Source organism: Lithobates pipiens, unplaced genomic scaffold, assembly GCF_037356315.1.
Source record: "Lithobates pipiens isolate NorthernLeopardFrog02 unplaced genomic scaffold, aLitPip1_a1.2 Scaffold_3, whole genome shotgun sequence".
Taxonomy (NCBI): Eukaryota; Metazoa; Chordata; class Amphibia; order Anura; family Ranidae; genus Lithobates; species Lithobates pipiens.
The window spans coordinates 270,210,073-270,221,199 of record NW_027507790.1 but is presented as its reverse complement, the minus strand read 5'-3'; the positions used below and the strand labels follow the sequence as shown (position 1 = coordinate 270,221,199).

General features: G+C 43.8%; 1 protein-coding gene across 9 annotated transcripts in view; it reads right to left on the bottom strand.

The window, feature by feature from the left end:
• Positions 1-1,504: 1,504 nt before the first annotated feature.
• UNC13B (unc-13 homolog B) overlaps positions 1,505-11,127 on the bottom strand; it is a 626,059-nt gene continuing 616,436 nt past the window's right edge. For 7 of the 9 annotated variants that reach the window (XM_077463165.1, XM_077463167.1, XM_077463166.1 and 4 more), the window contains 4 exons: positions 10,073-10,129; positions 8,226-8,318; positions 7,701-7,860; positions 1,505-5,606 (listed from right to left, as the gene is read on the bottom strand). In XM_077463165.1, coding sequence (XP_077319291.1) covers positions 5,321-5,606; positions 7,701-7,860; positions 8,226-8,318; positions 10,073-10,129 — 596 coding nt within the window. In that variant the 3' untranslated portion in view covers positions 1,505-5,320. The remainder of the gene's footprint in view (positions 5,607-7,700; positions 7,861-8,225; positions 8,319-10,072; positions 10,130-11,127) is intronic. The other 2 variants (XM_077463171.1, XM_077463163.1) reach the window with 1 other exon arrangement.

Sequence of the window (11,127 nt, the reverse complement as noted above, 5' to 3'; positions counted from 1 at the left end):
GTATCGCCGTACTCGGGAGTAATAGCAGAATGTGTTTTGGGGTGTAATTTGTGATATGCATATACTGTGTGTGAGAAATAAACTGATAATATGACAATTTTGTGAAAAAAAAAAAGGAAAAAAAATCTTGATTTTGCAAAGAATTGTGGGAAAAAAATACAAATTAAAAACTCACCATGCCTCTTATTAAATACCTTGGAATGTCTTCTTTCCAAAAAGGGGTCATTTGGGGGGTATTTGTACTTTTCTGGCATGTTAGGGTCTCAAGAATTGAAATAGGCCGTCAGTCCTTCAGATGTGATCAATTTTCAGATATTGGCACCATAGCTTGTGGACTCTATAACTTTCACAAAGACCAAATAATATCCACCAATTTGTACTTATTTTTACCAAAGATATGTAGTGGTATAAATTTTGGCCAAAATTTATGAAGAAAAATTACTAATCTGCTAAATTTTATAACAGAAACAAATAAAAATTCATTTTTTTTTTTTACAGAATTTTCTGTATTTTTTCTTTTATAGTACAAAAAAATAAAAAACCCAGAGGTGATTAAATACCACCAAAAGAAAGCTCTATTTGTGTGAAAAAAAGGATAAAAGTTTCATATGGGTACAGTGTTGCATGACTGAGTAATTGTCATTCAAAATGTGAGAGCACCGAAAGCTGAAAATTGGTCTGGTTATTAAGGGTGTTTAACTGCCCAGTGGTCAAGTGGCTAAATGGGCCGAGTGTACCAAGATAGTCCGCTGCTGCCTTCTGACTGTAGGCTTTCTGCCACCGAATGCAGGGTGTACCAATATGGGTGTCGCAGCACTTGTATCCTCAAGTTGCAAAATCCTCCAAGTTTGAACTGTTGTCTCTCATCATTCATTTATCATGCCAGCAATTGCCAATGGAATCAGTGCTGCATTTCAGTGCCATTGGATGCCCATCAGTTCCACCTATCCATGCCCATAAGTCCCACCCATAAGTGCCAGCCATCAGTGCTGCATATCAGTGCCCATCTGTGCTACTGTCACAAGACATTCAAAAAAAGTATCGGTATCGGCGAGCACTTGAAAAATAAAGTATGGGTACTTGTTCTCGGCCTTAAAAAAGTGGTATCGGTGCAACCCGAGTTGTAACATGACAAAATGTGGAATATTTCAAGGAATAGGAATACTTTTCCAAGGCACTGTAGCTGCAAAGTGCAATACTGAAACCTACGGAGTAAGACATGGGATGCCATTAAAGTTCATGTGCGTGTAAAGGCAGGTGTCCCAATACTTTTGGTAATATAGTGTAAAAAAAAAAAAGGGGGGGGGGGTTTATGATTTCCATGTATAAATATATATAAGAGGGGGCGCACTCTTTATGTCTGTAAAGTAACTTCCCTGCTGATTAGAAATCACTGAGCTGTTTTCTCCCCTGGAAGCAAGGTCAGAGATAATGTAGCCTATCGGTGAATTATACATGGAGTCTACACACCCCACAGACAAAGTCACCACAAAACATGCCGGGCTGATTTAATATTCTTTATTGTCATTAAAACTACAGTATCTGCTGTGTGACAATGGCACGTACAATGACAAATCTACATCATACTCTCACATCTTGTAACAAGTAATACAGTCGTACCCCCACCGGCTGGCTGCTGCATCATCGTACGGCCAGCACCAGGGGGCGCCACAGTCTTGGCAGAAGAGAGGTTATATAATTGTACATTACAACGTTGGCGGATGGGTTTCTTACATTTGTACAATACGAAGAGGGAGAGAGGTATGACATCCGTTCATCCAGTCAAGCCAGGTTTAAAGCCCGACTCCAGGCAAGACTTTGGATCAAGTGGAGAAGGAATTTGTGTCTCCGTTGAGAGGATTTCCCTCTACCTCCTGTACAGGTGACACCCTGTGTCTGGAGGTAGGAAGTAAGGGGAAATCATCCCATCAAAGACAAAAACATTGATAAAACACCTTTTTTTTTTTGTAGGCTAAGGAAATCTTGTAATTTAAGGAAAATATCCCCTTCACTTCCTTTCTTGGTGACACTTTGGGGTAGATTTACTATAACTGGTTGTTGCCTTTTAAAATGTCTTCATTTTATTGAATAGTCGCAGTGATCAAGCGCAGATTAAGTCAGTTAACAAGTTTCAGCCTATAAGGCCTTAGTCATAACCATGTGGTTATGACTAAGGCCTTACAGGCAGAAACCTGTCAACTGACAATCTGTGTTTTGTTCACTGTGGCTATTCAATAAAATGAAGACATTTTAAGAGCAACAATCAGAGTACGGATCATTATTTCTACATTACTCTACTCAGCCAGCGACTGTGGATCGAGCCCCTGGGAGCTCTGCTATCTATGTGGTGTATGGGTAGTAGCACTGACTTTTCTGTTTATACTTAGCACTCAGAATCTGGTGCAGCTGTGCATGGTGGCCAATCAGCTTGTTCAGTTAAGCTTCGACAATAAAACCCAGAAGCTGTTTGGTTTCAAAGCACAGCTGCGCCAGATTTTGCAGGCTCTAGTTTTAGTAAAGCTCCCCCTATGGATCAGAGTGTGACATGGCATCACCAAGACAGGAATAGCAAGAAATCTCTCCTTCATGAACACGGACAAGCAAGTCCAATTGGGTTTACCCCTTCCCCAAGTTTTGACCGAAATTGGCCTTTCATTTGATGAAGGTTGAGAAAGGAACCCCCTCCTTGACTGTTCTATCCTTCCAATGAGGATAAACTGCAAATTCTGCTTCTGAATGCAAATCTCAAACCCCCTATATAGTGCAAAAAAAATAAAAAATTCAAAAAAACTATAACAATTTGCCTTTTCCAGAGCCTCCGCTGTAACAGAAAAAAAATGAAGTCTCTTGCACCGAATTATGGCACATGGAGTCAGTCACTGTAACTTTCCTCCTAAAAAAGGTGCTTGTCCCCATCTTCTCCAATAATAAATACTATCTTATAGTCCATCTCTGCTGGATACAACGAGGCCCGCATAGTCCTTCTAATATGAAAAAAAAAAAAAATACCTGCACTAAAGCATTAAAAAAATAAAACAAAAAAAAAAATAAACATGGCTTAATAAAAATAACGATTGATGCTTAAGACAGAATTATTATAATTTTTTTTAAATAGGAAAAATAAAAAAAAAATACATATGATATTGCAAAGCGATAAAAAATGAAATGTGCAGAGTCTGTACGTTGGGCATGTTGTTGTTGTTCGCACGGAGAGAGGCGATGCCGCGTACCTAAAGAATAACAAAAGGTTTTCCAGAATCCGTTCTTCCTTTGCTGTTCAGCGTCACAATGGAGGGTTGGCCGTCTGTGATCTATTGCCTTAACAGTCACATAAGTATCACACCAGAGCAGCCTTACTCAACCAGAGTCCCTTCAGTAAGGGATGCTTGAGAAATGAGCATTTTCTCCCTGTCAGACCCCAAAGAGGCCCTTCTCCAATGACCAACGAAGTAAGAGGGCCCTTCTTCACTGGCCAACAAAGTAAAGGATCCTTCTCCTTCTGACCACCAATCTAAGGCATCCATGGACTACCATTATAAGGAAGCCTTCTTTTCTGACAGCCAATGTAAAACAGGCCTACACCCCTGAGCAAGAATGACAACCAATCTAGGGGAGCCCTTTTCCACTGACTCGCAATGTAAGGGGGCCTTCATTATTAACCGCCAATGTAAGGGGGAATTCACTAACCACTAATGCAAAGGGGACCTTTCTTCACTGATCACCAATGTAAGGGATTCTTCTTCCCCGGAGTACCGATCTAAGGGGCCCTTTTCCACTGACAACTAATGTAAGGGGGACCTTTTGCACTAACAACCATTGTGAGGGGGCCCTTCACTGATCATCAATGTAAGAAAAAAAGGAAAGGTTAGGGTTGTAAGGGGTGCTTCCGGCATTGACTGCCAATCTAGGGGGCCCTTCTCCACTGACAGCCAATGTAAGGAGACCCTCTTCGCTGACAGCCAATGTAAGGAGACCCTCTTCGCTGACAGCCAATGTAAGGAGGCCCTCTTTGCTGACAGCCAATGTAAGGAGGCCCTCTTCGCTGACAGCCAATGTAAGGAGGCCCTCTTCGCTGACAGCCAATGTAAGGAGGCCCTCTTCGCTGACAGCCAATGTAAGGAGGCCCTCTTCGCTGACAGCCAATGTAAGGAGGCCCTCTTCGCTGACAGCCAATGTAAGGAGGCCCTCTTCGCTGACAGCCAATGTAAGGAGGCTCTCTTCGCTGACAGCCAACATAAGGAGGCCTTCTTCACTGAAACCAACGTAAAGAGGCCTTCTTCACCGACAACTAACGTAAGGATGCCTTCTTCACCGACAACCAATGTAAAGAGGCCTTCTTCACTGACAACCAATGTAAGGAGGCCTCCTTCACTGACCACCGACGTAAGGAGGCCTTCTTCACTGACAACCAACATAAGGAGGCCTTCTTCACTGACAACCAACATAAGGAGGCCTTGTTCACTGACAACCAATGCAAGGAGGCCTCCTTCACTGACAACCAATGTAATAAGGCCTTCTTCAGTGACAACCAATGTAAGGGGGCCTTCTTTGCTGAGAACCAATGTAAGGGGGCTCTTCTTTATAAATCACTAATGTAGAGAGGGGGGGGGGACTACATTTATAACCAATGTAAAGAGGCGCACTATACTGACCACCAATGTAAGGGGGACATCTGACCACCAGTGCAAGAGGGTGCTTCTCCACTGACCACCAATGTGATGGAAAACTTGTATAGACTAGCACTGGGTGTCAAATACACAGAGAATGCCAAATTCCTCCTTTTTTTCTTCGCAAATCTTAATTTACTGTTTATGTTAATGTACCGTGAGCTGTAGTAATAGTAATTATTAGAAGAGGTTCCCTGAGACCTGAAAGTTATTTCAAGGATTCCTCCATTTTAAAAAGGTTGAGAAAGGCTGCGCTAGAGGAACAAAGTGTAATTGTACGCCCATGAGATCCAAACCCGACCACCTTCAATCTAAAACCAGAAATCTCGCACCGTATACACCTGCGAGTTCCAGAACTTGACCGTTCCAATCAGTCTGTCCCCAAAATCTTGCACCTTGTACACCTGTGAGTTCCAGAACCAGACCATCCTCAGTCTGTCCCAGAAATCTCACCCCTTTAAGAGCCAACAGAGTCCTTTCTATATAAATATCTTATTTACAATACACCGGAGAGACTTATGTGTTCATCTGTGGTGTCTGCAACTAAAAAATAAATATTCTGCTCGCTTATCGCCTTCCCTTCCGTTCTGAGGGCAGCCACCGAGCGAGGATCGGAATAATTGGCACATACTAATAGATGAAGATTTTGTGGCTCAGCTTCCCTCCTCAGTGGAACGGATTTCCGATTTCAATTTGACAAACTCCCGGGCCACCTCGTCGTTGGTCCGCTGGGAAAGAATGCGCAGAATTGTCAGTCCCGTGTCATCCATATGGATGCGGCGGCCCAGTGGGCACCAGCAGGCACAGCTGGCTTTGTCTACGATGTCACGTAGCTGAATGACAGAGATTCCCAGCACGTGGTCCTCCCTGGCAAAGCAATAGTCCTTCACGCAGACCTGCAGCTCGTAACACTCCGGACCATCCTCATTGCCCAGAATACTAAAGGAAAAGATAAAAATAATAAGGTCAATATAAATCCATAATGCTACTGTAAGCTATTGGAAGTCATGAACAGCCATAGACAAAAACATAGACATCCCTAGGCAGCTAGACAAGAGTATAGGTATCCCTAGGCAGCTAAACAAGAGTATTGGCATCTCTAGGCAGATAGACAAGGGTATAGCCAACCCTAGGCAGCTAGACAAGAGTATTGGCATCCCTAAGCAGGTAGACAAGAGTATGGGCATCCCTAGGCAGGTAGACAAGAGTATGGGCATCCCTAGGCAGGTAGACAAGAGTATGGCAATCCTAGGCAGGTAGACAAGAGTATGGGCATCGATAGGCAGGTAGACAAGAGAATGGGCATCAATAGGCAGGTAGACAAGAGTATGGGCATCCCTGGTCAGCTAAACAAGTGTATAGACATCCCTAAGCAGGTGGACAAGAGCACAGGCATCCCTAAATACAAGAGTTTAGGTAAACCTGGGTAGATGAACAAAAATATAGGCACCCCTAAAGAGATTGCTATTTTTATTAAAGCGGTAGTAAACCTCGCTTGGTAATTTTTACCTACAAGTAAGCTTATAATAAGGCTTACCTGTAGGTAAAATGAAAATCTCCTAAACGTGCACCGTTTAGGAGATATTCACCTTGGTTGCAGCCTGTTACGTCACCGGTGTATGTGGTCTGAAGGTCCGGCAAGCCTTGCCAGACCTTTGTGCAAGAACCGAGGAACATCATCGTGGCTCCAGCCAATCACATAGTCGGAGCGCTCGAACCCGGAAGTAAGACCGGGGGAAGATGTCAGCCCTCTCAGCAGTATTTCATAATGTGCTAGTATGTGATGCATACTAGCTTATTATGCCATTGCCTTGCAGGTGTTTTTTTTATTTTTACAACAGCCGCGGTTTACAACCGCTTTAAAGAGACATTGTCACTTTGCCCACACAGTCTCTAAATACATCACTTTGTGACCCACTCAAACCTATCCACTACCAATGCCTGCTCCAACTCCTGGTTATGAGGGAGCATGTGACCTATTCCCATAATGCCCTACTTGGGCCTTAGGTGAGAAATGCCTGGCCCAAAAAGTGTCACGTGAGGAGGATGTTATCAACACTGTTTAAGCTCTAATGGCATTCCACAGATCTTGCGCACTGTTTAAATTATGAAGGAAGCGAATGATGTAAGGAGGTCAGTGTAGGTGGATCAAGGGTGGAGTTTTGTTACAAAGTTCACCTTGCTAGATGCTGGGGCAGTAAACCCCATGACAGACCCTTCTATCTCATGGGGACTCTTCCAAAACCTCTGAGCCGAGTTTCCCAAGTTTGCAAACCTGCTGTGTCCATTACGAGGGGCTTCCACCACCCTTGCTTTGAGTTTCCAGGTCTCTACACATGCTGTGCCCATTATGAGGGGTTCTCCCCATCCCTGGACTGATTTCCAGGTCTGTACACCTACTGTGCCCATTATGAGGAACTAGCATCAATCGTGCACTGAGTTTCTAGTCCTGTATACCTGCTGTACCCATTATGATGGGATTCCATTAGACCTGCTGGATTTTCATTCAGTGTATGGAGAATGTAACATTAAGAGCTGGAACATTATTAAAGGTGGTCAGTAAAACCCCAAACTCAGAGGTGGATAGATACAGTGTGATGAATTATGGCAGGAAGTTCTCAGCCAAGCTGGTCACATCTACAGTATATCAGATTTGATTAAAACATTTCTTGAGATAATAGAGAATACATCAGGGGAGGGAGACACCATCCTTAGGCTTTGTATAAATTTGTGAAAAAGTTAAAATGTAGATGTCCTGCCAATGTATTCTTCAAGAACAATTAAATCTAGTGGGTTATTCAACTTGCCAGCATTTTTTTTCCTAAATGTGTTGTGAATGGAGTTTTCCTTCAAGCCCCGTAGAGTTGAGGTAGGATTCAGGAGGTGGTATAAAGAACACCGAGGAGTAATACCATCTATTATTATCTACCAACATAAATAAGCCATGGTAGAGGGCATGGCAGGGAGACTACACCCCTACATATACCACCATGGCCACCACACATACTTGAGCATATTTTCCCCAGCACTCACAAGTGGAAGGTCTCGTTGTATTTGGGAGCCCAGTTGTTGCTCTTGGACTTGGTGGTGAACTTCCTCTTCTTGTCGCTCAGATGAGGTCCAATCACAGTGGCCTCCACGAAGGGTCGGAACATACCAGTCGTCTGCCACTTGAGGTCATTCGCGGCCACCACTGCCAGGGAAAGCACAGAGTGATATAAGGAGACAGCGCCACCACAGGTTATCAGAGGTACTGCACTCAATCAACCGATACCCTACTTTTTTGTTTTAGAAATAAGGCCAAATAGCGATTGAAATTTTATGTTCCAAGGAAAATATGGCTCAGGCCAAAGAATACTTGGGTGCAGCTGGGGCTGGCTTGGATGTGTCTCTTTGCCTGTTTGTGGATGGGGGAAGCTCACAAAGAGATTTGCATGAACTTAAATTAGACATATATAGGGAGGGTGGGGTCTATCTATGGTCCAAAATGTAAACACTGCAACTAAATAAAGGGGGGTTAAAACTGTATTAAAACTTGGAGCATTATCATTGCCTTACCTTTAACAGTCACCTTCTGCTCGCCGGTTCCTGGATGAGTGAACAGGTCAATCTGTATGGACACCTCTCCCACTGAGTCATCTACACCAGAGCCTGGGATAGACAGACAGACAGAATGCAACAGTCAATTACTAGGAGTGATTTCCCCTAGGGAAAGTGTTATTGGGCAATGTTCGTGTGAGGTGTACATGTTCCTCTACTACCAGGAGAACAATGCTGACCTTGGCTGGGCACGTTGTGAAATGTGCCCCACAATCTTCTGCCCATTCATCTCCTATCCCCAAAACTCCTCCATAATTGGCATACTATCAAGCACCTAATGAACTTTTTCAGGAGCTAAACCCTTCCCCCTACTCACGAAAAGGGCTGCTCAGTGATTTGGAGCCCTCTGTTAAAAACTTCTAAAAGGTAAGCTGAAAGCTGTGTGACCCAAACCCATAACACAACAGGTAACCTCCTTGAGCAACTGGTCTCCAACACAGATGATTTCAGTTAAGGGCTTAGTCTTCCTACAGCCCTCTGCTATATAGGTGACATGAAGTTTTCCAACAGCATCAGGTGGGGCCTTTGCTTCCCAATGTCTCAGAAACATTATTTGATGGAGGGGGCAATCTGCCCCCCTAACCCCCCACCCCCTCAAGATATACCTCTTTTTTTAAATGTAAGTCTGAATTTTCAGTCAGCAGCTCTTGTGCAACCTTTAAAGGGCCATCTGCTGGTGCTCTTCTCTTCAGGTCTCTGCTGTCAAATTTTTTCATAAATAACAAGTGGATAAACAAGCAGCTCTGTCCATCTAGCCAAAGTCAAGGGCATAGGTCTCCAAACTTTTTTTTAAAAAGGGCCAGTTTACTGTGGTTTAGACTTTCAGGGGGGCCTGAACGTGGCTAATGGGAGTAGAAAACTAGACTTTTCCCCAACAGCAATGCCTCATGCTTGGTGGTCAAAAGGAGGATTTCCCCATTCTTTGTTGTCAGTGGATGGAATGGTGCCTCATTGTTGGTGTCAGTGGGAAGAATAGTTCCCCAAGGGCCATATAAAGGCGAGCAAGGGGCCGTGGGTAGCAGTTTGGAGACCACTGATCTAGAGAACGGTGTTGAGAAGACCAAACATATCTGTTCCTCCTTTCTGCAACTATTCTCTTTTATCAATATCTTTTAGTAGATGACCGAACACTATGGACCACACATGTTCAAGAGCCAAGATCACCCTGCCAATAGGAGTCCTCCATTTATTTTCTATCCAGACTTGGTGCCATGAAGGGAAGGAAGCGGATTTGTTGTTTCTTCTTAAAGATACATGATGTCCATTTTGGTTGACCCATGGTGGTCTTCAATAACCTCTTTTGGATAGGCTCAACCTGTAAATGGGCACCACTACTAAGCACCACCACTGCAATACTGACAATATTTCTTGCCCCAAAGGATTCAATTCATAAGATCATAAGCACCAAATCTCATGTTTCAATTACAGGAAGATGAAGGTATAATACCCAAGCGGCCTTCTGTGTCTCCCAAGAACTCTGAAGGTGAAATCTCCACAGTGATTAGCATTGCCACTTGTGCAAAGTAGTTTTCACATTTCCTATGCTAGTGAGAATGAGCTACTCCAATACTGGGCCCAATGTGGAGATGGAACCAGGGAATGTAAGATCTCCTCACTGAAATCACAGTTATAAGAAGCCAACCAGGAACTAAATCCCCCAATGATGACTTATAAGAAATGTATCAGATCTGGATGGGTCTACACTATGGGAAATGGAGTCTACTCCACTATAAGAGGGTGGAGCTGGAATCTAGGGGTATTACAGGTAAGGTGGTGTGAACTACAAGGATAACTGCTAAACATACCCTCCTTGGGAGGAACGTCCTCGTTAGCTGTATACCTAATACCCTTCCCATCATGCACTGAGACACGAGAGACGGCAGGTAGAGAGAGAGGAAGAGACGATTATACAGACATGAAGCAGGAGCAAACACAGTATACACATAACACTCTAATGCTGAGCAACAAAGAACAGCTTGTACAGTATAGGCCAGAGATCACAAAGTGCCAAGGTTGTATAATTGATTAATGAAGACATCAAAAGAAACCTGAATGTTAGGAAAGAAAAAAAAAAAAACAGCTATGGCCGCTGCTTCACCCAGCACTAGGTCTTCAGTGTTCTGTCATGTATGGTCCTCCAGAGAATTAGCAATAGAATTAAATATTAAGTGATTAGGATTTATGTGTCTCTTCGTCTTAATGGGTCAGTCTATATAAAGTGAAATTTCAGATTTTTCAGAGTTATCCAATCTGACTGTCTCTTCCATATCTTAGGGATTCACTTGCTGAGACTTCTGTACTCTGTTCCCAGGTCTGTACACCTGCTGTGCCCATTATGAGGGGTTTTCACCATCCCTGTACTGAGTTCCTAGGTCTGTACACCTGCTGTGCCCATTATGAGGGGTTTTCACCATCCCTGTACTGAGTTCCTGGGTCTGTACACCTGCTGTGCCCATTATGAGGGGTTTTCACCATCCCTGTACTGAGTTCCTAGGTCTGTACACCTGCTGTGCCCATTATGAGGGGTTTTCACCATCCCTGTACTGAGTTCCTAGGTCTGTACACCTGCTGTGCCCAATATGAGGGGTTTTCACCATCCCTGTACTGATTTCCTAGGTCTGTACACCTGCTGTGCCCATTATGAGGGGTTTTCACCATCCCTGTACTGATTTCCTAGGTCTGTACACCTGCTGTGCCCATTATGAGGGGTTTTCACCATCCCTGTACTGAGTTCCTAGGTCTGTACACCTGCTGTGCCCAATATGAGGGGTTTTCACCATCCCTGTACTGATTTCCTAGGTCTGTACACCTGCTGTGCCCATTATGAGGGGTTTTCACAATTCCTGCACTGAGTTCCTCT